The sequence below is a fragment of the Vicugna pacos genome, chromosome 26 (genome assembly GCF_048564905.1).
Source record: "Vicugna pacos chromosome 26, VicPac4, whole genome shotgun sequence".
NCBI classification, from domain to species: Eukaryota; Metazoa; Chordata; class Mammalia; order Artiodactyla; family Camelidae; genus Vicugna; species Vicugna pacos.
The window spans coordinates 16,732,502-16,759,333 of NC_133012.1; the positions used below are offsets into that span (position 1 = coordinate 16,732,502).

General features: G+C 61.8%; 2 protein-coding genes across 2 annotated transcripts in view; one reads left to right on the plus strand and one right to left on the minus strand.

Annotated features, from left to right (window-relative positions):
• Positions 1-10,933: 10,933 nt before the first annotated feature.
• Positions 10,934-26,832, minus strand: part of LOC140689400 (uncharacterized) — a 106,362-nt gene continuing 90,463 nt past the window's right edge. The window contains exons 13-15 of the mRNA XM_072950118.1: positions 12,302-12,498; positions 11,952-12,071; positions 10,934-11,518 (exon numbers count right to left, since the gene is read on the minus strand). Of these exons, the coding sequence (XP_072806219.1) occupies positions 11,158-11,518; positions 11,952-12,071; positions 12,302-12,498 (678 nt within the window). The 3' untranslated portion in view covers positions 10,934-11,157. The remainder of the gene's footprint in view (positions 11,519-11,951; positions 12,072-12,301; positions 12,499-26,832) is intronic.
• LOC140689563 (uncharacterized) lies at positions 16,203-19,652 on the plus strand. Its single transcript, XM_072950605.1, has 3 exons — positions 16,203-16,610; positions 17,027-17,312; positions 17,618-19,652. Exons 1-3 carry the CDS (start codon positions 16,476-16,478, stop codon positions 19,408-19,410), a joined length of 2,214 nt encoding a protein of 737 aa, XP_072806706.1. The 5' UTR covers positions 16,203-16,475; the 3' UTR covers positions 19,411-19,652.

A 26,832-nucleotide genomic window follows, 5' to 3' on the forward strand; every position in this document is an offset into this window, starting at 1 on the left:
GGAGAGGCCAGGCAGGGGGCCACCGGCTCAGAGGACAGGCTGACCCTCAGACCTAGACATGACCCTGGTCACACACTGAGCCTTGAATTTCATCACAGACTGACCTCGGGTCCTGACACAGGGTGCCTGGCCCTTATCACAGACGAGCCCTGTTCCTGGTCCCAGACCGCCACCTGAGCTTGGCCGCGCAACCACCACGGAGGGACACTCAGCGAGTGGTGACTGCTACTTCTGTTATCATTGCTGTGCCGTTAACGTGCGTCCCACTCACAGCTGACACCTAACGAATGTCATTCAGACTAGCGTAACCGCAATGGGGGACTGTTCGCAAGGACTCCTGGGGCCCACAGTGCTCGGCAGAGGCTCGCAGGACCCCCTCTGCTGGGTGGCCACAGGGCTCCTGGGCTGGGTGGGCTGTGAGGGGGCAGCAGAGGAGTGGGCAAGGCTGGGGGGAGGGCTGCCCCTCCAGGCCCAGAAGGAAGCAGCCATTCTCCCCCGGCTCAACGCCCCCTCTGTCTGGAAGCCTCACTTTCATCTCATTACCTGATAAACTGAGCAAATGAACGGCAGCCAGGCAGCCTTGGCCACCCAGGAGACAGGGCACACGGTCAGGGGGCTCCCAGCCTCCTTCCCACCCTGGCGCCCCAGCCTGCAGGCTATGGCCTCTCTGGCCCACGGGGCCTCAGTCGGCCGGGATGAGGGCCCTGGGAGAGGCCCGCATCCTGCTAGGCCTTCCTGCTTCCTGGGCAGAGCTCTCCCCAGCCCAGCAGGTGAGGCAGCAGAGGCAGTGGGTCCGCCCCTGTCCATTCCTGCCCTGTCCTCGCCCACCAGGCCGGTTCCCCAGGCATCCAGGCCGTACTCCACGACCTGTGAAGTTAGGGCGTGTCCTGGGGCATGGAGTTCCTCCTCAGCCCAGTACATGGATGTGCAAATGAGGACCACAGGGGACAGGACAGCTCTCTGAATTCCCCCACCCAGTCCCCAGTCCCCTCCACCCTAGCCCCCATGGGTCCTGACTTGGGCCATCTGTCCAGAGGCAGGCAAACGCAGAGAAGACTACCATGAGAGGGAGAGGGATACAGAGCTAAGAGGCCAGGAGAGCAGGAGAGCAGCTGCAGAGGTGCAGCCAGGCAGGGACAGAGGTGGAGGACAGGGGACAGTTGCTCAGGCCCAACAAACACTTCCCACTTGAGCCTGCACATTCCTGGGCCTGCACACTGCTGGGCCTGCACAAACCTGGGCCTGCACGAACCTGGGACTCTTGACAGCCGTGCCTGCCCTCTCCTAGGCATTCACACTCCTGGAACTGCACACTCATTGGCCTGCACCCACCTGGAGCTGCACAATCATGAGCCTGCACATACTTGGGCCTGCACCCTGCTGGGCCTGCACATTTCTGGGCCTGCCTTCTCCTGGGCCCGCACAATCCCTCATCTGCACACTCCTGGGCCTGGACATTCCTGGGCCTGCAGAGTACTGGGCCTGTATACCCCTGGGCCTGCACACTCCTGTCTCTGCACACTCCGGGTTCTGCACACTCCTCGGTCTGTATACTCCTGGGCCTGTACACACCTGGGCCTGCACACTCCTCTGTCTGCACACTCCTGGGCCAGCACACCCATGGAACTGCACACTCTGGTGTCTTCACACTCCTGGGCCTGCACGCTCCTGGGCCTTTCCTCACCTGGGCCTGCCCCCAGTTCGGCCCGCCCTCTCCTGGACCTGCACACTCTTGGGCCTGCACACTCCTGGGCCTGCACACTCCTGTCTCTGCACACTCCGGGGTCTGCACACTCCTCGGTCTGTATACTCCTGGGCCTGTACACTCATGGGCCTGCCGTGGCCTTGGCCTGCACGCTCCTGGTCCTGCACACACCTCTGTCTGCACACTCCTGGGCCTGCATACCCCTGCATCTTCACACTCCTGGGCCTGCACAACCCAGAGCCTGCACAGATCTGGGCCTCTACACACCTGGGCCAGTACACACGTGTGCTTGCTCCCCCCCGTGTCTGCAAACTCCTGGGACTGCACATTCCTGGGTCTGCACACACCTTGGCCTGCACACTCATGGGCCTGTTCCGTCTTGTGTCTGCATACCTCTGGGCCTGCACACTCCAGGGCCTGCACACACCTGGGCCTGCACGAACCTGGGCCTCTTGACTCCTGGGCCTGCCCTTTCCTAGGCCTGCCCACTCCTGTGCCTACACATTCCTGGGCCTGCACACTCCTGGACCTGTACACTCCTGGGCGTGCCCTGGCATGGGCCTGCACACAAATGGGCCTGCACTCTCCAGGGACTGCACCCTCCTGGGCCTGCACACTCCTCTGTCTGCACACTCCTGGGCCTGCCCCAAATTGCCCTGCCCTCTCCTGTGACGGCCCTCACAAGTCCTGCACACTCCTAGGCCTGCACACTCGTGTACCTCCTCCCTCCTGTGCCTGCACACTCCTGGCCATGTACACTCATGGGCCTGCCCTCTGCATGGCGTGCACGGTCCTAGGACTCCCCATTCCTGCGCCTGGACACCCTTGGGCCTGCCCTCTCCTGGGCCTGCACACTCTGGGGCCTGCCCTCACCTGGTTCTGCACACTACTGGGACTGTACACCCCTGGACCTGTACACTGCTGTGCCTTCCCTGGTCTGGGCCTTCCCTGGCCTGGGCCTGAAAACTACTGGGCCTGAAAACTGCTGGAACTGCACACTCATTGGCCTGCAAACTCCAGGACCTGCACAATCTTGGGCTTGAACACACCTGGGCCTGTATACTCCTGGGCCTGCACACTCCTGTCTCTGCACACTGTGGTGTTTGCACACGCCTGGGCCTGCACGAACGTGGGCCTGTACACTCCTGGGCCTGCACACACCTGAGTCTGCACACTCCGGGGTCTGCACACTCCTCGGTCTGTATACTCCTGGGTTGTACACTCCTGGGCCTGACCTGGCCTGGGCCTGCACGCTCCTGGGCCTGCACACTCCTCTGTCTGCACACTTCTGGGCATGCACAACCCTAGACCCTATACTCCTGGGCCTGCGCATCCCAGAGCCTGAACACACCTGGGCCTCTATACTCCTGGGCCACTACTCTCATGTGCCTGCTCCGCCCCGTGTCTACACACTCCTGGCACTGCACAGTCCTGGACCTGCACACTCCTGGGCCTGCCCTGGCCTGGGCCTGAACACTAATGGGCCTACACACACCTAGGAATGCACCCTCCTGGGCCTGCACACTCCTCTGTCTGCACACTCGTGGGCCTTCCCTGGTCTGGGCCTTCCCTGGCCTGGGCCTGCAAACTACTGGGCCTGCAAACTCCTGGAACTGCACACTCATTGGCCTGCACACTCCAGGACCTGCACAATCTTGGGCTTGAACACACCTAGGCCTGTATACTCCTGGACCTGCACACTCCTGTCTTGCACACTCTGGTGTTTGCACACGCCTGGGCCTGCACGAACTTTGGCCTGTACACACCTGGGCCTGCACACTCCTGTATCTGCTCACTTCTGAGACTGCATACACCTGGGCCTGCAAACTCCTGGGCCTGTACACTCCTGGGCCTGAACACTCCTGGACCTGTACACTCCTGGGCATGCCCTGGCCTGGGCCTGCACACTAATGGTGCTACACCCACCTAGGAATGCACACTCATGGGCCTGCACACTCCTGGGCCTGCCGACTCCTGAGCCTGCATTCTCCTGGTCCTTTCCTCGCCTGGGCCACCACCTATTAGGCCCGCCCTCTCTTTGACGTGCACACGCCTGGGCCTGCTCACTCCTCTGTCTGCACACCCCTGCGCCTTGACACCCCTGGACCTGCACACTCCGGGGCCTGCGCATCCCATGGCCTGCACACACCTGGGCCTCTACACTCCTGGGCCAGTACAGTCATGTGCCTGTTCCGCCCCGTGTCTGCACACTCTTGGGACCGCACAGTCCTGGCTATGCACACTCCTTGGCCTGCAGACTCCTAGGCCTGTTCGACTTCTGTCTGCACACCTCTGGGCCTGCACACTACAGGGCCTGCACATACCTGGGCCTGCACGAACCTGGGCCTCTTCACTGCTGGTCCTGCCCTCTCCTAGGCCTGCACACTCCTGGAACTGTACACTCATGGGCCTGCACACTCCTGGACCTGAACAATCTTGAGCCTGCACAATCCTGGGCCTGTACGCTCCTGGGCCTGCACACTCCTGTGCCTGCCCTCTCTTGGCCCTGCACTCTCCTTGGCCTGCACACTCCTGGCCTGTTCCCTCCTGTGCCGGCACACTCCTGGGACTGCACACTCCTGGGCCTGCCCTGGCCTGGGCCTGCACCCTCCTCTGTCTGCACACTCCTGGGACTGCACAGCCCTGAGCCTGTACACTCCTGGACCTGCACACTTCTGTCTCTGCACACTCTGGTGTCTGCACACTCCTGGACATGCACACTCCTGGGCCTGTACACTCCTAGGCCTGCCTTATCCTGGCCCTGGACACTCTTCTGTCTGCACACTCCTGGGGCTGCACACTCTTGGGCCTGCACACTCCTGGACCTGTACAATCCTGGGCCTTCCCTGGTCTGGGTCTTCCCTGGCCTGGTCCTGCACACTAATGGGCCTGAACACTCCTGGTCCTGTACACACCTCGGCCTGCACCCTACTGGTCCTGCACACTCCTCTGTTTGCACACACATGGAACTGCACACCCCTTGGCCTGCACACTCCCAGACCTGCACAATCTTGAGCCTGCACAATCCTGGGCCTGTACACTCCTGGGCCTACACACCCCCAGGCCTGCACACTGCTGGGCCTGCACACTCCTGAGCCTCCCTTCTCCTGGGCCTGCACAATCCCTCATCTGCACACTCCTAGGCCTGCACACCCTTGGGCCTGCACACTCCTGGGCCTGCACACTCCTGTCTCTGCACACTCCGGGGACTGCACAGTCCTCGGTCTGTATACTCCTGGGCCTGTACACTCCTGGGCCTGCCGTGGCCTGGGCCTGCACACTCCTCAGCCTGCACACTCCTCTGTCTGCACACTCCTGGGCCTGCACACACCTGGGCAGGCACACTCCAGGGCCCTCTGACACCTGTGCCTGCACACTCTTGGGCCTGTCTTCTCCTGGGCCCGCATGAACCTGGGCCTCTTCACTGCTGGTCCTGCCCTCTCCTAAGCCTGCACACTCCTGGAACTGCACACTCATGGGCCTGCAGACTCCTGGACCTGCACAATCTTGAGCCTGCACCATCCTGGGCCTGTACGCTCCTGGGCCTGCACACTCCTGTGCCTGCCCTCTCTTGGCCCTGCACTCTCCTGTGCCTGCACACTCCTGGGCCTGCTCCCACCTATGCCTGCACCCTCCTAGGCCTGTTCCCACGTGTGCCGGCACACTCCTGGGACTGCACACTCCTGGGCCTGCACACTCCTGTGCCTGCCCTCTCTTGGCCCTGCACTCTCCTTGGCCTGCACACTCCTGGCCTGTTCCCTCCTGTGCCTGCACACTCCTGGGCCTGCTCCCACCTATGCCTGCACACTCCTAGGCCTGTTCCCACGTGTGCCGGCACACTCCTGGGACTGCACACTCCTGGGCCTGCCCTGGCCTGGGCCTGCACCCTCCTCTGTCTGCACACTCCTGGGACTGCACAGCCCTGAGCCTGTACACTCCTGGACCTGCACACTTCTGTCTCTGCACACTCTGGTGTCTGCACACTCCTGGGCCTGTACACTCCTAGGCCTGCCCTATCCTGGCCCTGGACACTCTTCTGTCTGCACACTCCTGGGGCTGCACACTCCTGGGCCTGCACACCCCTGGGCATGCCCTCTCCTGGGCCTGCAAACTCCTGGGCCTGCACACTCCTCTGTCTGCACACTCCGGGGCCTTCCCTCTCCTGGGCCTGCCCCCAGTTCGGCCGGCACTCTCCTGGAGCTGCACACTCCTGGGCCTGACCTATCGTACGCCTGCACAGTCCTGGATCTGCACACTTCTGGACCTGCTCCCTCCTGTGCCATCACCCTTCTGGAACTGCACATTGGGCGCCTGCACACTCCTGTGCCTGACACACCTGGGCCTGCACGCTCCTCGGCCTGCACACTCCTCTTGTCTGCACACTCCTCTTGTCTGCACACTCCTGGGCCTGTTCCGTCTTGTGTCTTCACACCTCTCGGCCTGCGCACTCCAGGGCCTGAACACACCTGGGCCTGCACGAACCTGGGCCTGTTCACTCCTGGGCCTGCCCTCTCCTTGGCCGGCACGAACCTGGGCCTAAACACCCCTGGGCCTGCCCTGGCCTGGGCCTGCACACTAATGGGGCTGCACACACCTAGGAATGCACCTACCTGGGCCTACACACTCTTCTGTCTGTACACTCCTGGGCCTGCACACTCCTGGGCATGCACACTCCTCTGTCTGCACACTCCTCGGCCTACACACTCCTAGGCCTGCACACTCCTGGGCCTGCTGACCCCTGTGTCTGCACACTCTTGGGCCTGCACACACCTGGACCTGTACCATCCTGGGCCTTCCCTGGACTGGGTCTTCCCTGGCCTGGGCCTGCACACTACTGGGCCCGCACACTTCTGCAACTGCACACTCATCGGCCTGCAAAGGCACGACCTGCACAATATTGGGCCTGAACACACATAGGCCTTTATCCTCCTGGATCTGCACACTCCTGGGCCTGCACACTGCTGGACCTGCACAGCACTGGGCCTAAACACACCTGGGCCTGCACACTCCTTCTCTGCACACTCCTATCTCTGCACACTCTGGTGTCTACACACTCCAGGGCCTGCACGAACCTAGGCCTGCTCCCTCCTGTGCCTGCATACTCCTGGGCCTGCTCCCACCTGTGCCTGCACACTCCTAGCCCTGTTCCCACCTGTGCTGGCACATTCCTGGGACTGCACACTTCTGTGCCTGCACACTTTTGGGCCTGCACACCCCTGGGCCTGCACACTCCTGGACCTGTACACTCCTGGGCCTTCCCTGGTCTGGGCATTCCCTGGCCTGGGCCTGCAAACTCCTGGGCCTATACACTCCTGGGCCTGCACACTCCTGTACCTGTACACACCTGGGCCTGCCCTGGCCTGGGACTGCACACTAATGGGGCTGCACACACCTAGGAATGCACCCCCCTGGGCCTGCACACTCCTCTGTCTGCACACTCCTGGGCCTGCATAACCCTGGATCTGCACACTCCTGGGCCTGCGCATCCCAGAGCATGCACAGATCTGGGCCTCTACACACCTGGGCCAGTACACACGTGTGCTTGCTCCACCCCGTGTCTGCAAACTCCTGGGACTGCACATTCCTGGGTCTGCAACACCTTGGCTTGCACACTCATGGGCCTGTTCCGTCTTGTGTCTGCATACCTGTGGGCCTGCACACCCCAGGGCCTGCACACACCTGGGCCTGCACGAACGTGGGCCTCTTGAATCCTGGGCCTGCCCTTTCCTAGGCCTGCCCACACCTGTGCCTACACATTCCTGGGCCTGCACACTCCTGGACCTGTACACTCCTGGGCGTACCCTGGCATGCGCCTGCACACTAATGGGCCTGCACTCTCCAGGGACTGCACCCTCCTGGGCCTGCACACTCCTCTGTCTGCACACTCCTGGGCCTGCCCCAAATTGCCCTGCCCTCTCCTGTGACGGCCCTCACAAGTCCTGCACACTCCTAGGCCTGCACACTCGTGTACCTCCTCCCTCCTGTGCCTGCACACTCCTGGCCATGTACACTCATGGGCCTGCCCTCTGCATGGCGTGCACGGTCCTAGGACTCCCCATTCCTGCGCCTAGACACCCTAGGGCCTGCCCTCTCCTGGGCCTGCACACTCTGGGGCCTGCCCTCACCTGGTTCTGCACACTACTGGGACTGTACACCCCTGGACCTGTACACTGCTGTGCCTTCCCTGGTCTGAGTCTTCCCTGGCCTGGGCCTGAAAACTACTGGGCCTGAAAACTGCTGGAACTGCACACTCATTGGCCTGTAAACTCCAGGACCTGCACAACCTTGGGCTTGAACACACCTGGGCCTGTATACTCCTGGGCCTGCACACTCCTGTCTCTGCCCACTGTGGTGTTAGCACACGCCTGGGCCTGCAAGAACGTGGGCCTGTACACTCCTGGGCCTGCACACACCTGACTTTGCACACTCCGGGGTCTGCACACTCCTCGGTCTGTATACTCCTGGGTTGTACACTCCTGGGCCTGACCTGGCCTGGGCCTGCACGCTCCTGGGCCTGCACACTCCTCTGTCTGCACACTTCTGGGCATGCACAACCCTAGACCCTACACTCCTGGGCCTGCGCATCCCAGAGCCTGAACACACCTGGGCCTCTATACTCCTGGGCCACTACTCTCATGTGCCTGCTCCGCCCCGTGTCTACACACTCCTGGCACTGCACAGTCCTGGACCTGCACACTCCTGGGCCTGCCCTGGCCTGGGCCTGAACACTAATGGGCCTACACACACCTAGGAATGCACCCTCCTGGGCCTGCACACTCCTCTGTCTGCACACTCGTGGGCCTTCCCTGGTCTGGGCCTTCCCTGACCTGGGCCTGCAAACTACTGGGCCTGCAAACTCCTGGAACTGCACACTCATTGGCCTGCACACTCCAGGACCTGCACAATCTTGGGCTTGAACACACCTAGGCCTGTATACTCCTGGACCTGCACACTCCTGTCTCTGCACACTCTGGAGTTTGCACACGCCTGGGCCTGCACGAACCTGGGCCTGTACACACCTGGGCCTGCACACTCCTTTATCTGCTCACTCCTGAGACTGCATACACCTGGGCCTGCACATTCCTGTATCTGCTCACTCCTGAGACTGCATACTCCTGGGCCTGCAAACTCCTGGGCATGTACAATCCTGGGCCTGCACACTCCTGGACCTGTACACTCCTGGGCCTGCCCTGGCCTGGGCCTGCACACTAATGGGGCTGCACACACCTAGGGATGCACCCTCCTGGGCCTACACACTCCTCTGTGTGCACACTCCTGAGCCTGCACACCCCTGGGCCTGCACACTCCTCTGTCTGCACATTCCTCGGCCTACACACTCCTAGGCCTGCACACTCCAGGGCCTGCTGACTCCTGTGTCTGCACACTCTTGGGCCTGCACACTCCTGGACCTGTACAATCCTGGGCCTTCCCTGGTCTGGGTCTTCCCTGGCCTGGGCCTGCACACTACTGGGCCCGCACACTTCTGCAACTTCACACTCATCGGCCTGCACAGTCCACGACCTGCACAATATTGGGCCTGAACACAACTAGGCCTGTATCCTCCTGGATCTGCACACTCCTGGGCCTGCACACTCCTCTGTCTGCACACTCCTGGGCCTTCACACACCTGGACCCGCACACTCCTGGGCCTGCGCATCCCAGAGCCTGCACACACCTGGGCCTCTACACTCCTGGGCCAGTACAGTCGTGTGCCTGTTCCGCCCCGTGTCTGCACACTCTTGGGACCGCACAGTCCTGGCTATGCACACTCCTTGGCCTGCAGACTCCTAGGCCTGTTCGACTTCTGTCTGCACACCTCTGGGCCTGCACACTACAGGGCCTGCACATACCTGGGCCTGCACGAACCTGGGCCTCTTCACTGCAGGTCCTGCCCTCTCCTAGGCCTGCACACTCCTGGAACTGCACACTCATGGGCCTGCCGTCTCCTGGGCCTGCACACCCCTGTCTCTGCACACTCCGGGGACTGCACACTCCTCGCTCTGTATACTCCTGGGCCTTTACACTCCTGGGCCTGCCGTGGCCTGGGCCTGCACGCTCCTGGGCCTGCACTCTCCTCTGTCTGCACACTCCTGGGCCTTCACACCCCTGGACCTGCACACTCCTGGGCCTGCGCATCCCAGAGCCTGCACACACTTTAGCCTCTACACTCCTGGGCCAGTACATTCGTGTGACTGCTCCGCCCCGTGTCTGCACACTCCTGGGACTGCACAGTCCTGGCTATGCACACTTCTTGGCCTGCAGACTCCTGGGGTTGTTCGACTTGTGTCTGCACACCTCTGGGCCTGCACACTCCAGGACCTGCAAATCCTGGGCCTGCACACAACTGGGCCTGCACACTACTGGGACTCCACACTCTCTGTCTGCACTCTCCTGGGCCTGCACACACCTGGGCCAGCACACTCCAGGGCCTGCTGACTCCTGTGTCTGCACACTCTTGGGCCTGCCTTCTCCTGGGCCCGCACAATCCCTCGTCTGCACACTCCTGGGCCGCACGCTCCTGGGCTTTTCCTCGCCTGGGCCTGCCCCCAGTTCGGCCCGCCCTCTCCTGGACCTGCACACTCTTGGGCCTGCACACTCCTCGGCCTGCCCTCTCCTGGGCCTGCACTCTCCTTGGCCTGCACACTCCTGGGCTTGCACACTCCTGGACCTGCACACTACTGGGCCTGCTGAATCCTGTGTCTGCCCACTCCTGCGTCTGCACACTCGTGTGCCTCCTCCCTCCTGTGCCTGAACACTCCTAGGCATGCACACACCTGGGCCTGCCCTCTCTTGGCCCTGCACTCTCCTTGGCCTGCACACTCCTGGCCTGTTCCCTCCTGCGCCTGAACACCCTTAGGCCTCCCCTACCTGGTTCTGCACACTCCTGGGTTGCACACTCCTGGGCCTGCTCCCACCTATGCCTGCACACTCCTAGGCCTGTTGCCACGTGTGCCGGCACACTCCTGGGACTGCACACTCCTGGGCCTGCCATGGCCTGGGCCTGCACCCTCCACTCTCTGCACACTCCTGGGACTGCTCAGGCCTGAGCCTGTACACTCCTGGGCCTGCACACTTCTGTCTCTGCACACTCTGGTGTCTGCACACTCCTGGACATGCACACTCCTGGGCCTGTACACTCCTAGGCCTGCCCTGGCCTGGGCCTGCACCCTACTGAGCCTGCACACTCCTCTGTATGCACACTCCTGGGCCTGCACACTACTGGGCCTGCACACTCCTGGGCCTCCTCCCACCTATGCCTGCACACTCCTAGGCCTGTTCCCACCTGTGCCAGCAATCTCCTGGGCCTACACACTCCTGCACCTGCACAGTCCTGTGTCTGCACAACCCTGGGCAAGCACACTCTGGGCCTGCACACCCCTGGCCATGCCCTATCCCGGGCCAGCCCCCACTTCGCCCGACCCTCTCATGGACCTGCACACTCCAGGGTCTGCTCACATCTGTCCCTGCACACTCCTGGGCCGGCCCTCTCCAGTGTCTCCACACTCCTGGGCCCGCACACTCCTGGGCCTGCATACTCCTGGACCTGCCCTGTCCCTGGCACCAGCCTCCTTCACCCCAACGGTGCCACTCACACGGCTGTGGCGTCTAGCCAGGAGCCCCCAACCGAAACCCCTCCCGAGGGACCCCCTTGCCGGTCCCCAGGGAAGCAGCGGGGCTCCTCTTACCTGCGAGGCGGAGACGTAGTCCAGCTGCAGCCTGACGTCCAGCTGCCGGGCGTGCAGGGCCAGCGTGCATGAGGACAGCAGGATGGCCGTGATCGGCTGGAAGCTGCCCCCGGAGCCACTACCGCCCCTTGGGGAAGAGGAGGAGGAAAATCCACGTCAGTGCCAAGAACACAGGACCCGTCCACAGAGGGCCCCTCAGGTGTGACAACCCCAGAGGCGCCCGCAGCCGACCTGGGCTGAGAGCCACTTCTCTCGCGGAAGCTCAAGGACCTATGCTGAGCCTCCCTCTCCCTCCCTAAAGAGGGAAAACCCAGAGGTTTTCTAACTTTGCACTCACTGTCCATGTATCAGCCATGTCTAGTTTACCTCCCCAGCACGGCAGACCCCCTCCCTGCCTTCCCCACCCCCTGCAGGCGGCTCTCGGGGGCTGGGGGGGGCGCCCTTCCTCCCTGAGGCCAGCCCTGCTGGGGCAGCAGGTGTAATAGAAAAGACCAGATCTGACTGCCTATTAGATCTGTTCTTTTTCCTTTAACCCTCTGCTGTTTTCCAGGCTGTCTTACCAGCTCTGCACCTTTTGGAAATCAATGTTGCCTTCAGCCTGAAATTGACAGAAGAGCCTGTTCTCAAGGCTCTCAGCCTTCAGGATAAAACCTCTTTTGCTCTCCCATACACACAAGCAGCTGCAGAACAGAAAGTAACATTTGTTTTGTTAGAGGTTTTACAGGGGCCCCATGAGCTGACCCACAACTGCAAAAACAAAGAATTCCTGCACCAAGGACTTTGCACCAACCACCCACAACCCCTCTCCTTTTTAGCGTAAAAGGAGCCTGAATTCTCACTCGGAGAAGGTGGCTCTCCAGGACATTAGCCTGCCATCTTCTCGGTCAGCTGGCTTTCCAAATCAACTCACTATTCTTTACCCCGACACCGCGTCTCCCGATTTCTTGGCCTGTCGTGCGACTTGCGGAATGAGTGTGGACTTGGAAACACAGGGAAGGAAAGCCAAGTCAGGACTCTCACCCTCTGCCTCTGCTCAGAATACCACCAACGGGTTGCTGGGACAGTGGACGGAAAACTGAGGCTGCAACACGACCATGAGCACTGGGCCTGGGTGGGAGAGATGGCGGGTGCTGTCCGAAGCGCACCCGGCCTCCTTCCGAGTCACATCACACCCACGTCCCCAGACCCAGGGAGGCCTGGAGCCCCACACAGCAGAGCGCCTCCAAACCTGCAGATGCCCAGTGACCGGTCCACTGTGCACCCTCTGGCGCCCTCCTCCCCGCTCCTCCTCCTTCTGCCCCGCTGGCTCAGCCCTGGTCCCACCACATCCTCACCCAGGGCCAGCACTGCTGCAGGAACACCCTCGGCAGGCCGCCCAGCCTCACGCCCTCAGGTCCGCACACCTGGTTGGTGCAGCTCTGCCCCTTTCCAGCCCTCACCACCGACTCTCCAACCGCCTGCTCTCCCGCCCTCCGCCCCCAGTCCTACAGAGCGCCTCCTCTGGTCACGGCATCCTGCCCTCCAGGGTCGACAGGGCCTGCACAATCCTGGGCCTGCACACAACTGGGCCTGCACACTCCTGGACCTGCGCACTCCTGGACCTACGCACACCTGGGCCTGCAGGAACCTGGGCCTGTACACTCCCGGGCCCGTTCCGTATTGTATCTGCACACTTCTGGGCCTGCACGCTCCTGGACCTGCGCACACCTGGGCCTGCACGAACTTTGGCCTGTACACTCCTGTATCTGCTCACTCTTGTGACTGCATACTCCTGGGCCTGTACAACCCTGGGCCTTCTCTCTCCTGGGCCTGCCCCAGTTCGGCCGGCACTCTCCTGGAGCTGCACACTCCTGGGCCTGACCTATCGTACGCCTGCACAGTCCTGGATCTGCACACTTCTGGACCTGCTCCCTCCTGTGCCATCACCCTTCTGGGACTGCACACTTGTGCGCCTGCACACCCCTGTGCCTGACACACCTGGGCCTGCACGCTCCTCGGCCTGCACACTCCTCTTGTCTGCACACTCCTGGGCCTCACCTATCCTACGCCTGCACAGTCCTGGATCTGCACACTTCTGGGCCTGCTCCCTCCTGTGCCATCACACTTCTGGGACTGCACACTTGTGCGCCTGCACACTCCTGTGCCTGACACACCTGGGCCTGTACGCTCCTGGGCCTGTACACTCCTGGGCCAGCCCTGGCCTGGGCCTGAATACTAATGGGCCTGCACACTCCTGGGACTGTACCCTCCTGGGCCAGCACACTCCTCTGTCTGCACACTCCTGGGCCTGCACAACCCAGAGCCTGCACACACCTGGGCTGAACACTCCTGTGCCAGTACACTCGTGTGCCTGCTCCCTCCCGTGTCTGCACATTCCTGGGCCTGTACAGTCCTGGGTCTGCACACTCTTTGGCCTGCACACTCCTTGGCCTGTTCCGTATTGTGTCTGCACACTACTGGGTCGGCACACCCTAGAGCCTGCACACTCCTGGGCATGCCCTCTCCTGGGCCTGCACTCTCTTCGGCCTGAACACTCCTAAGCTTGCACACTCCTGGACTTGTACACTCCTGGGCCTGCCCTGGCCTGGGCCTGCACACTAATAGGCCTGACACTCCTGGGAATGCACACTCCTGGGCCTGCACACTCCTCTGTCTGCACACTCCTGGGCCTGCCCCATTTGGCCCTGCCCTCTCCTGTGACGGCCCTCACCTGTCCTGCACACACCTGGGCCTGAACACTACAGGCCCTGCACACATCTGGCCCTCTACCCTCCAGGGCCTGCCTTCTACTGGGACCGAACAATCCCTCGTCTGCACACTCCTGGGGCCTGCACGCTCCTGGGCCTTTCCGTGCCTGGGCCTGCCCCCAATTCGGCTGGCCCTCTCCTGGACCTGCACACTCTTGGGCCTGCACACTCCTGGGACTGCACACTCCTGGGACTGCACTCTCCTTGGCCTGCACACTCTTGGGCCTTCTTCCTCCCGTGCCTGCACACTCATAGGCCTGTTCCAACCTGTGCCGGCACACCTCTGGGTCTGCACACTACTGTGATGCATACTCCTGGGCCTGCACACTCCTGGACTTGTACACTCCTGGGCCTGCCCACTAATGGGCCTGCACACTCCTGGAAATGTACCATCCTGGGCCTGCACACTCCTCTGTCTGCACACTCCTAGGCCTGCACACTCCTGGGCCTGCACATCCCAGAGCCTGCACACACCTGGGCCTCTACACTCCTGGGCCAGTACACTCGAGTACCTGCTCTACCCCGTGTTTGCACACCCCTGAGACTGCACAGTCCCAGGTCTGCACACTCTTTGGCCTGCACACTCCTAGGCCTGTTCCGTCTTGTGTCTGCAGACCTCTGGGGCTGCACACTCCAGGGCCTACACACACCTGGGCCTGCACGAATCTGGGCCTGTTCACCCCTGGGCCTGCACACTCCTGTCTCTGCACACTCCTGGCCTTGGATACTCCTGGGACAGTACACTCCTGGGACTGACCTGCCCTGGGCCTGCACTCTCCTGGCCCTGGACAAGCTTCTGTCTGCACACACCTGGGGCTGCACACTCCTGGGCCTGCACACTCCTGGGCCTGCCCTCTCCTGGGCCTACACTCTCCTTGGCCTGCACACTCCTGGGCCTGCTCCCTCCTGTGCCGGCACACTCCTGGGCCTACTCCCACTTGTGCCTGCACACTCCTAGGCCTGTTCCCACCTGTGCCGGCACACTCCTGGGACTACACACTCCTATGTCTGCACACCCCTGGGCCTGCACACTCCTGGACCTGTACACTCTTGGGCCTGCACAATAATGGGCCTGCACACTCCTGGAAATGCACCCTCCTGGGCCTGCACACTCCTCTGTCTGCACACTACTAGGCCTGCACACTCCAGGGCCTGCTGACTTCTGTGTCTGCACACTCTTGGGCCTGCCTTCTCCTGGGCCCGCACAATCCCTCGTCTGCACACTCCTGGGCCTGTACGTTCCTGGGCCTTTCCTCGCCTGGGCCGCCCCCAATTAGACCCGCCCTCTCCTTGACCTGCACACTCCTGGGCCTGCACACTCCTGGGCATGCCCTCTCTTCGGCCTGTACACTCCTGGACCTGCACACTCCTGGACTTGTACACACCTGGGCCTGCCCTGGCCTGGGCCTGCACACTAATGGGCCTGAACACTCCTGTGCCTGCACACTCCTGGGCCTTTCCTTGCCTGCACCTGCCCCCAATTTGGCAGAACCCGGTCCCAGTATCCATCCAACCTGCAGGGGACTGTGTGGGAATCACACAAGGATGTGTGACCAGAAGGCAAAAAAAAAGCAGGGAGCCACTGTGGGGCAGCGCACCCTAGAGGCCTAGATGGGGCACTGGGCCTGAATCTGACATGACAGAACGACCTAGGAGGTCGCATGCCAGAATGGACGATATCAGAGTTGTGTTTAATTTCAACCCGCCGACAGGGAGCTGGGAAGCAGGCGGCAAGGAGGGTGACTTTCCCCAGATCCCAGGGCAGACCCCGGCCTGTGTGGGGTGTGCCCTGCTCCCCACAAGCCCTCTGTGGGGCCCTTCCTTTGCTGAGTCTGTGCATGAGCTCCCTGTGATGCCAGCCCGCAGAGGTGACAGGTGCAGTAGGTGTTTGTGGTTCTAGAGACATGATGGCTTTCCTAGGAAGCAGGGTCCTGAATGATCCCCACTGGGCCAATGGGGGATTGGGGAGACCCTGAGAAGCAGGTGGCTTGTCCAGGGTGACAGCACTGCTGGCGGGGGAGCCGGGTCTGAACCCAGCTGTGTCGTCAGAGCTGTGACCCTGGCTGCATCCAGGCCTCCCCAGGGCAATAGGAGGGGCCGAGTTGGTGTCACTGGGTGGACATGGCATGGGGTGGGAAGTGAGCCATCAGCAGCCCAGAGAGGCCCTTGGGGAGCTTTGTGTAAGGAGGAAGCTTGGGGAAGGGGACCCCAGGAAGTGACCTCACTTCCCTGGCAACAGAGCCCAACAGAACTTGGGACCCAGGTCACCAGGCACCCGCTGTGTAGAGAAGGACACTTCTCAACTGACTTGGCTGGTGAACTCAGCTCAGCTCAGACATGTTTTGTTGCATCCCAAGATCCCGAGGTCGCGGCCCCCGGAAAGCCCGCAGCAACGGCCTTTGCCAACAGTGCCGACAGTGGGTCGGGTCTCACCCCAGGCGCCTCTGGCCTTTTGGCCAGAGGGACCGAAAGGTAACACAGGGAGGCCCAGGGCAGGCCCGCCCAGGCCGGGTCACCACTCAGACCCCACCCGGGTGGCCCCACGGCCCCTTCCTGACTGGTGGCGGTGGGGCAGTCATGTTGGGGGGGGGTCCTGCCTCAAGCAAGAGCAGGCTGAGGAAGGGTCAGAGGCCTGGGGGGCCGATCACGTCCCCAGCCTGGGTCCAAGTGGGCTGGCTGGGATGTGGAGAACCGGGGCAGGGCCCTGCTGCCCGAGGTGGCGCCCATGCCCTAGGGTGTGTCTCTTGCCTCCCGGGTGACTGAGATGACCAAGGTCCCAGTCGGATCTGGCAGCAGAGGGTCGAGTGGGGCAGAAGCAGGAGTGGTCCTGGCCGGGCAGGGCTCTGAGACCTCCGGACCGGGCCGGCTGCCGGTCACTGTCATTGCAGAGCCAGACACCGCAGGATCCGGGGAACCAGGACACTCATGCCACCTCTCCAAGTGAGGGGCTGGTGTGCCACACTGTGGAAGGCCAGCACAGGCTCCAGAAGAGTCTGGGTATGAAGGGCTCCCCACCACCACGGCCTCCTGCCCAGACATCGCCCAGGTCTCTCCCCAGGATCTTGCCCAGGGCTGAGGGGCAGCTCAGCACCCCCGGCTCTGACCTGGAGCACCGTGCCCACCTCCTGGGGATTCAGGTAGAGGACCAGGAGCCCCCCGAAGCAGAGCCCAAAGGTGAGAAGGGCGGGGCCGGTGTGGGTGTGTAGGTGAGGGAGGGCGGAGGGCTGGGCCACACAGGGAGGCATCCCCAAAGTCTGTAGTTGGGACCAGAGCAAAGACTGGCCTCAGACCACCTGTCTGGAAGAATTCAGTCACAGAACAAGTGCCTGTGGGCACTTGCTCAGTGGGAGCTGCCTGCAAAGCTCTGGGAAGATTTCTGTCCTTGAAAAGGCACGTGGAAAGGGAGGCATGTGGGTACCTTTTTCCAGGTTGTGCCTGAGCAGAACCACTAGACTTAAAGCTCTCTCCACGTCCAACAGTTACAGGTCCAGAGCAGGCAGAGGCAGGGGAAGACGCCAGAAAACAAAAACAGGACCACCAGGGTCCAGCACGAGACCGCGAACACCCTCCAGCTGCTCCTGCTGAACATGAAGATCCTGCTGCTCCAGCTGCATATGAAGAGCCTGCCGCTCCTGCTGATCTTGCCACTCCCGAAGAGCCTGCAGCTCCTACTGATCTTGCCGCTCCTGAACAGCCTGCAGCTCCTGAAGAGCCCGCCGCTCCTGAAGCGCCTGCCATTCCTGCTGATCTAGCTGCTCCTGAAGAGCCTGCTGCTCCTGCTCATCTAGCCGCTCCTGAACAGCCTGCAGCTCCTGAAAAGCCTGCAGCTCCTGAAGAGCCTGCCGCTCCTGCTGATCTTGCCACTCCTGAAGAGCCTGCTGCTCCTGCTGCTCTAGCCGCTCCTGAAGAGCCCGCCACTCCTGAAGAACCTGCCGCTCCTGCTGATCTAGCCGCTCCTGAAGAGCCCGCCATTCCTGCTGATCAAGCCGCTCCTGAAGAGCCTGCCGCTTCTGCTGATCTAGCCGCTCCTGAAGAGCCTGCCGCTCCTGAAGAGCCCGCCGATCCTGAAGAGCCTGCTGTTCCTGCTGATCTAGCCGCTCCTGAAGCGCCTGCCATTCCTGCTGATCTAGCCACTCCTGAAGAGCCCGCTGCTCCTGCTAATCTAGCCGCTCCTGAACAGCCTGCAGCTCCTGAAGAGCCTGCCGCTCCTGCTGATCTTGCCACTCCTGAAGAGCCTGCCGCTCCTGCTGCTCTAGCCGCTCCTGAAGAGCCCGCCACTCCTGAAGAACCTGCCGCTCCTGCTGATCTAGCCGCTCCTGAAGAGCCTGCCGCTCCTGCTGATCTTGCCACTCCTGAAGACCCTGCAGCTCCTGCTGATCTTGCCACTCCTGAAGAGCCTGCAGCTCCTGCTGATCTTGCCGCTCCTGAAGAGCCCGCTACTCCTGAAGAGCCCGCCGCTCCTGCTGATCTTGCCACTCCTGAAGAGCCTGCAGCTCCTACTGATCTTGCCGCTCCTGAACAGCCTGCAGCTACTGAAGAGCCCGACGCTCCTGAAGAACCTGCCGCTCCTGCAGATCTAGCCGCTCCTGAAGAGCCCGCCATTCCTGCTGATCTAGCCGCTCCTGAAGCGCCTGCCGCTCCTGCTGATCTAGCCACTCCAGAAGAGCCCGCTGCTCCTGATCATCTAGCCGCTCCAGAACAGCCTGCAGCTCTTGAAAAGCCTGCCGCTCCTGAAGAGCCTGCCGCTCCTGCTGCTCTAGCCGCTCCTGAAGAGCCCGCTGCTCCTGCTGATCTAGCCGCTCCTGAAGAGCCCGCCGCTCCTGAAGAGCCCGCCGGTCCTGCTGATCTAGCCGCTCCTGAAGAGCCTGAAGCTCCTGAAGAGCCTGCCGCTCCTGCTGATCTTGCCACCCCTGAAGAGCCTGCAGCTCCTGCTGATCTTGCCGCTCCTGAAGAGCCCGCCGCTCCTGAAGAACCTGCCGTTCCTGCTGATCTAGCCGCTCCTGAAGAGCCTGCCGCTCCTGCTGATCTTGCTGCTCCTGAAAAGCCTGCAGATCCTGCACCTGCACCTGCGCCGCTGGGCAGTGGAGAACCATTTCGGGCATCATCACCCCTTAGGGCTGAGCCCCCTCTGCCCCCTCCTACACCTTCTCCAAAATCCCAACATGTATCCCCTCCCCTACCCGAAGTTGACTTCCCTACCCCTGAATTTGCTTTTGTTTTCTTCTTCTTTAGTTTAGTTTATTTGTTTTACATCATTTATGGCATTCTATAATTTTCCATTTCCCACTTCCTTTAATAAAATACAGATTTTTTCCCTTTTAAACTGCATTTCAGGAACATTAAGTGCATTCCCATGCTGTCCGACCATCACTACCATGTAGTTTTATGCTATTTATGCCCGTGAAGTACATCCCACCACGGCCTCAAACCCCTCATCTGAGGACGGACTGATGCCTGAAATGGTGGGAGATGACAGGTGTGGGCACGTTGCTGGGATCAGAGTTGATCCCAGGGAACCCACTGTATTGATGGGCAGCAGGTTCAGTGTCCAGGTGCTCTGTTCCGGGGAGGGCGGCTAGAGATGTGCAGAGTCCCCTCCCAGCGGTCCCCGTGCCTGTGTTGGGAACTGACCATCAAGGGGGGCCTGGTGAATGAACCGGACGCTAGAAAGGGACACCCCTAACTCCCCCAATTTGGAAGGCGGGGCTCCTTCTCCCTGCTGAGTGATGTGGCAACTGAGAATATCACACCCCCCACGCCCTAGCAGAAACTTCTCCTCTCACAGAGCCCACCCTCCCATGGGTCCCACTTTCCCCTGAACCCAGAGGCAGAGCCCCTCTGCCAGACAAGGGATGGGTAGGAGGGGTGGCTGCAACCTTACGGGAGTGGGCGTGCACCGTGCTTGACCCCTGAGCTCCCAGCTGTGCAGCAGAGGCCCAGGGAGGACTTGCCAGGGAGGGCCGCAGGGCAGGGGCAGGGCTGAGTTCTGCATGAATCCTGACTATGCGGGGGCCGAGGGACCTGGTTTTGAGCCACGTCCTGGGTCTGGGCACGATGCCTTGTGATCCCACAAGGGAGACCTCTCTGCTCTCATTGTTCAGATGGGAAGACTTGAGCCTGCCCACCTGAAGCGACGCCCTGCTTCCCCAATTGGGGAGGAGGCTGAGTTGGACTGGGCCCCACAATCTTCAAGGAAGATTGCTCTCCCCAAGGTTGGCTCTCTGGGTATAAACCTGGGCAAGGGAGTCCTGACTACCCCCTGCGCCTGCTCTGTGCTGGTAACCTCAGTACACAGAAGCCTTGAGTCTCAGTCCACCCAGGAACCAAACGTTCACCCGCCTACAGCAGAGACAACTGAGGCTCAAAGAGGAAGGTCTGCCCTGGAGATGGTGTGGAGGCCCAAGTCTCAGAAGACAGGTGAAGCCAGGGTCTCAAGGATACTGCACAAACAGGACTTCACTCTGAACTGGGAATGTTGTGGAAAGACCCTGGGGGCCAGGGTGGAGGAGATGGGAAGCAGACCAGAGCCCGGGGGAAGGCAGGGAGCCCCAGGAATGCCTCCATGCCCTCGGCACAGGGCAGGGGAGCAGCTCTGAAGATATGACAGCCGAGGCTGCCCAGGGGGCCTTCATCACTACCACTTTGCTCGGATGACCTCAACAGCCCCATGACCACACCCATTTGACAGATGCAGACAGAGACACCAAGTTAGCCACCAGGCTGACAAGGAGAGGAGCTGGGATCAAATCCAGGATCAGATTCCAAGTGCTCCGCTCGCTGGCCCCAGACTAAGCCTGCCTGCCAAAACCGACCCCAGGGCCTCCCGCCTGGCACTCTATATATACCTCAGTGGGCTCCCCTGCTGAGCCATCCCATCCCATCCCATCACACTGAGACAAAAGCACAGAGGCCTGGGGTCCAGGAGACAGGACTGGTAGCAGGGCCAGGGTGGGCACGTTCTGCCCACCCCCCTTTGCTGCCCCAGCCCAGGTGTCAAGTGGAAGCCTGACTGACGTGGAAACTGGCAGTGGGTGGGAGAGACAGGATGCCCCTTAGTTTCCCTGGCAACTGCTGCAGAACTGAGTCTTTCAGGATAAATTCAAGTTAGGCCTCAGCTGCTGAAACACCCATTATTTCAAGGCTGGTTACCTTGGTGACCCAGGTGGTGAGGACGTGGTGGGAGGAGGGGGTGGAGAGGCCAGGCAGGGGGCCACCGGCTCAGAGGACAGGCTGACCCTCAGACCTAGACATGACCCTGGTCACACACTGAGCCTTGAATTTCATCACAGACTGACCTCGGGTCCTGACACAGGGTGCCTGGCCCTTATCACAGACGAGCCCTGTTCCTGGTCCCAGACCGCCACCTGAGCTTGGCCGCGCAACCACCACGGAGGGACACTCAGCGAGTGGTGACTGCTACTTCTGTTATCATTGCTGTGCCGTTAACGTGCGTCCCACTCACAGCTGACACCTAACGAATGTCATTCAGACTAGCGTAACCGCAATGGGGGACTGTTCGCAAGGACTCCTGGGGCCCACAGTGCTCGGCAGAGGCTCGCAGGACCCCCTCTGCTGGGTGGCCACAGGGCTCCTGGGCTGGGTGGGCTGTGAGGGGGCAGCAGAGGAGTGGGCAAGGCTGGGGGGTGGGCTGCCCCTCCAGGCCCAGAAGGAAGCAGCCATTCTCCCCCGGCTCAACGCCCCCTCTGTCTGGAAGCCTCACTTTCATCTCATTACCTGATAAACTGAGCAAATGAACGGCAGCCAGGCAGCCTTGGCCACCCAGGAGACAGGGCACACGGTCAGGGGGCTCCCAGCCTCCTTCCCACCCTGGCGCCCCAGCCTGCAGGCTATGGCCTCTCTGGCCCACGGGGCCTCAGTCGGCCGGGATGAGGGCCCTGGGAGAGGCCCGCATCCTGCTAGGCCTTCCTGCTTCCTGGGCAGAGCTCTCCCCAGCCCAGCAGGTGAGGCAGCAGAGGCAGTGGGTCCGCCCCTGTCCATTCCTGCCCTGTCCTCGCCCACCAGGCCGGTTCCCCAGGCATCCAGGCCGTACTCCACGACCTGTGAAGTTAGGGCGTGTCCTGGGGCATGGAGTTCCTCCTCAGCCCAGTACATGGATGTGCAAATGAGGACCACAGGGGACAGGACAGCTCTCTGAATTCCCCCACCCAGTCCCCAGTCCCCTCCACCCTAGCCCCCATGGGTCCTGACTTGGGCCATCTGTCCAGAGGCAGGCAAACGCAGAGAAGACTACCATGAGAGGGAGAGGGATACAGAGCTAAGAGGCCAGGAGAGCAGGAGAGCAGCTGCAGAGGTGCAGCCAGGCAGGGACAGAGGTGGAGGACAGGGGACAGTTGCTCAGGCCCAACAAACACTTCCCACTTGAGCCTGCACATTCCTGGGCCTGCACACTGCTGGGCCTGCACAAACCTGGGCCTGCACGAACCTGGGACTCTTGACAGCCGTGCCTGCCCTCTCCTAGGCATTCACACTCCTGGAACTGCACACTCATTGGCCTGCACCCACCTGGAGCTGCACAATCATGAGCCTGCACATACTTGGGCCTGCACCCTGCTGGGCCTGCACATTTCTGGGCCTGCCTTCTCCTGGGCCCGCACAATCCCTCATCTGCACACTCCTGGGCCTGGACATTCCTGGGCCTGCAGAGTACTGGGCCTGTATACCCCTGGGCCTGCACACTCCTGTCTCTGCACACTCCGGGTTCTGCACACTCCTCGGTCTGTATACTCCTGGGCCTGTACACACCTGGGCCTGCACACTCCTCTGTCTGCACACTCCTGGGCCAGCACACCCATGGAACTGCACACTCTGGTGTCTTCACACTCCTGGGCCTGCACGCTCCTGGGCCTTTCCTCACCTGGGCCTGCCCCCAGTTCGGCCCGCCCTCTCCTGGACCTGCACACTCTTGGGCCTGCACACTCCTGGGCCTGCACACTCCTGTCTCTGCACACTCCGGGGTCTGCACACTCCTCGGTCTGTATACTCCTGGGCCTGTACACTCATGGGCCTGCCGTGGCCTTGGCCTGCACGCTCCTGGTCCTGCACACACCTCTGTCTGCACACTCCTGGGCCTGCATACCCCTGCATCTTCACACTCCTGGGCCTGCACAACCCAGAGCCTGCACAGATCTGGGCCTCTACACACCTGGGCCAGTACACACGTGTGCTTGCTCCCCCCCGTGTCTGCAAACTCCTGGGACTGCACATTCCTGGGTCTGCACACACCTTGGCCTGCACACTCATGGGCCTGTTCCGTCTTGTGTCTGCATACCTCTGGGCCTGCACACTCCAGGGCCTGCACACACCTGGGCCTGCACGAACCTGGGCCTCTTGACTCCTGGGCCTGCCCTTTCCTAGGCCTGCCCACTCCTGTGCCTACACATTCCTGGGCCTGCACACTCCTGGACCTGTACACTCCTGGGCGTGCCCTGGCATGGGCCTGCACACAAATGGGCCTGCACTCTCCAGGGACTGCACCCTCCTGGGCCTGCACACTCCTCTGTCTGCACACTCCTGGGCCTGCCCCAAATTGCCCTGCCCTCTCCTGTGACGGCCCTCACAAGTCCTGCACACTCCTAGGCCTGCACACTCGTGTACCTCCTCCCTCCTGTGCCTGCACACTCCTGGCCATGTACACTCATGGGCCTGCCCTCTGCATGGCGTGCACGGTCCTAGGACTCCCCATTCCTGCGCCTGGACACCCTTGGGCCTGCCCTCTCCTGGGCCTGCACACTCTGGGGCCTGCCCTCACCTGGTTCTGCACACTACTGGGACTGTACACCCCTGGACCTGTACACTGCTGTGCCTTCCCTGGTCTGGGCCTTCCCTGGCCTGGGCCTGAAAACTACTGGGCCTGAAAACTGCTGGAACTGCACACTCATTGGCCTGCAAACTCCAGGACCTGCACAACCTTGGGCTTGAACACACCTGGGCCTGTATACTCCTGGGCCTGCACACTCCTGTCTCTGCACACTGTGGTGTTTGCACACGCCTGGGCCTGCACGAACGTGGGCCTGTACACTCCTGGGCCTGCACACACCTGAGTCTGCACACTCCGGGGTCTGCACACTCCTCGGTCTGTATACTCCTGGGTTGTACACTCCTGGGCCTGACCTGGCCTGGGCCTGCACGCTCCTGGGCCTGCACACTCCTCTGTCTGCACACTTCTGGGCATGCACAACCCTAGACCCTATACTCCTGGGCCTGCGCATCCCAGAGCCTGAACACACCTGGGCCTCTATACTCCTGGGCCACTACTCTCATGTGCCTGCTCCGCCCCGTGTCTACACACTCCTGGCACTGCACAGTCCTGGACCTGCACACTCCTGGGCCTGCCCTGGCCTGGGCCTGCACACTAATGGGCCTACACACACCTAGGAATGCACCCTCCTGGGCCTGCACACTCCTCTGTCTGCACACTCGTGGGCCTTCCCTGGTCTGGGCCTTCCCTGGCCTGGGCCTGCAAACTACTGGGCCTGCAAACTCCTGGAACTGCACACTCATTGGCCTGCACACTCCAGGACCTGCACAATCTTGGGCTTGAACACACCTAGGCCTGTATACTCCTGGACCTGCACACTCCTGTCTTGCACACTCTGGTGTTTGCACACGCCTGGGCCTGCACGAACTTTGGCCTGTACACACCTGGGCCTGCACACTCCTGTATCTGCTCACTTCTGAGACTGCATACACCTGGGCCTGCAAACTCCTGGGCCTGTACACTCCTGGGCCTGAACACTCCTGGACCTGTACACTCCTGGGCATGCCCTGGCCTGGGCCTGCACACTAATGGTGCTACACCCACCTAGGAATGCACACTCATGGGCCTGCACACTCCTGGGCCTGCCGACTCCTGAGCCTGCATTCTCCTGGTCCTTTCCTCGCCTGGGCCACCACCTATTAGGCCCGCCCTCTCTTTGACGTGCACACGCTTGGGCCTGCTCACTCCTCTGTCTGCACACCCCTGCGCCTTGACACCCCTGGACCTGCACACTCCGGGGCCTGCGCATCCCATGGCCTGCACACACCTGGGCCTCTACACTCCTGGGCCAGTACAGTCATGTGCCTGTTCCGCCCCGTGTCTGCACACTCTTGGGACCGCACAGTCCTGGCTATGCACACTCCTTGGCCTGCAGACTCCTAGGCCTGTTCGACTTCTGTCTGCACACCTCTGGGCCTGCACACTACAGGGCCTGCACATACCTGGGCCTGCACGAACCTGGGCCTCTTCACTGCTGGTCCTGCCCTCTCCTAGGCCTGCACACTCCTGGAACTGTACACTCATGGGCCTGCACACTCCTGGACCTGAACAATCTTGAGCCTGCACAATCCTGGGCCTGTACGCTCCTGGGCCTGCACACTCCTGTGCCTGCCCTCTCTTGGCCCTGCACTCTCCTTGGCCTGCACACTCCTGGCCTGTTCCCTCCTGTGCCGGCACACTCCTGGGACTGCACACTCCTGGGCCTGCCCTGGCCTGGGCCTGCACCCTCCTCTGTCTGCACACTCCTGGGACTGCACAGCCCTGAGCCTGTACACTCCTGGACCTGCACACTTCTGTCTCTGCACACTCTGGTGTCTGCACACTCCTGGACATGCACACTCCTGGGCCTGTACACTCCTAGGCCTGCCTTATCCTGGCCCTGGACACTCTTCTGTCTGCACACTCCTGGGGCTGCACACTCTTGGGCCTGCACACTCCTGGACCTGTACAATCCTGGGCCTTCCCTGGTCTGGGTCTTCCCTGGCCTGGTCCTGCACACTAATGGGCCTGAACACTCCTGGTCCTGTACACACCTCGGCCTGCACCCTACTGGTCCTGCACACTCCTCTGTTTGCACACACATGGAACTGCACACCCCTTGGCCTGCACACTCCCAGACCTGCACAATCTTGAGCCTGCACAATCCTGGGCCTGTACACTCCTGGGCCTACACACCCCCAGGCCTGCACACTGCTGGGCCTGCACACTCCTGAGCCTCCCTTCTCCTGGGCCTGCACAATCCCTCATCTGCACACTCCTAGGCCTGCACACCCTTGGGCCTGCACACTCCTGGGCCTGCACACTCCTGTCTCTGCACACTCCGGGGACTGCACAGTCCTCGGTCTGTATACTCCTGGGCCTGTACACTCCTGGGCCTGCCGTGGCCTGGGCCTGCACACTCCTCAGCCTGCACACTCCTCTGTCTGCACACTCCTGGGCCTGCACACACCTGGGCAGGCACACTCCAGGGCCCTCTGACACCTGTGCCTGCACACTCTTGGGCCTGTCTTCTCCTGGGCCCGCATGAACCTGGGCCTCTTCACTGCTGGTCCTGCCCTCTCCTAAGCCTGCACACTCCTGGAACTGCACACTCATGGGCCTGCAGACTCCTGGACCTGCACAATCTTGAGCCTGCACCATCCTGGGCCTGTACGCTCCTGGGCCTGCACACTCCTGTGCCTGCCCTCTCTTGGCCCTGCACTCTCCTGTGCCTGCACACTCCTGGGCCTGCTCCCACCTATGCCTGCACCCTCCTAGGCCTGTTCCCACGTGTGCCGGCACACTCCTGGGACTGCACACTCCTGGGCCTGCACACTCCTGTGCCTGCCCTCTCTTGGCCCTGCACTCTCCTTGGCCTGCACACTCCTGGCCTGTTCCCTCCTGTGCCTGCACACTCCTGGGCCTGCTCCCACCTAT

Bases quoted from the DNA above. Each gene is read 5' to 3' on its own strand.
- LOC140689563 (XM_072950605.1), top strand. From the start codon at position 16,476: ATGTTTTGTTGCATCCCAAGATCCCGAGGTCGCGGCCCCCGGAAAGCC. The intron at 16,611-17,026 runs GTAACACAGGGA...CTGTCATTGCAG, and splicing joins TTGGCCAGAGGGACCGAAAG to AGCCAGACACCGCAGGATCC. The intron at 17,313-17,617 runs GTGAGAAGGGCG...CACGTCCAACAG, and splicing joins CCCCGAAGCAGAGCCCAAAG to TTACAGGTCCAGAGCAGGCA.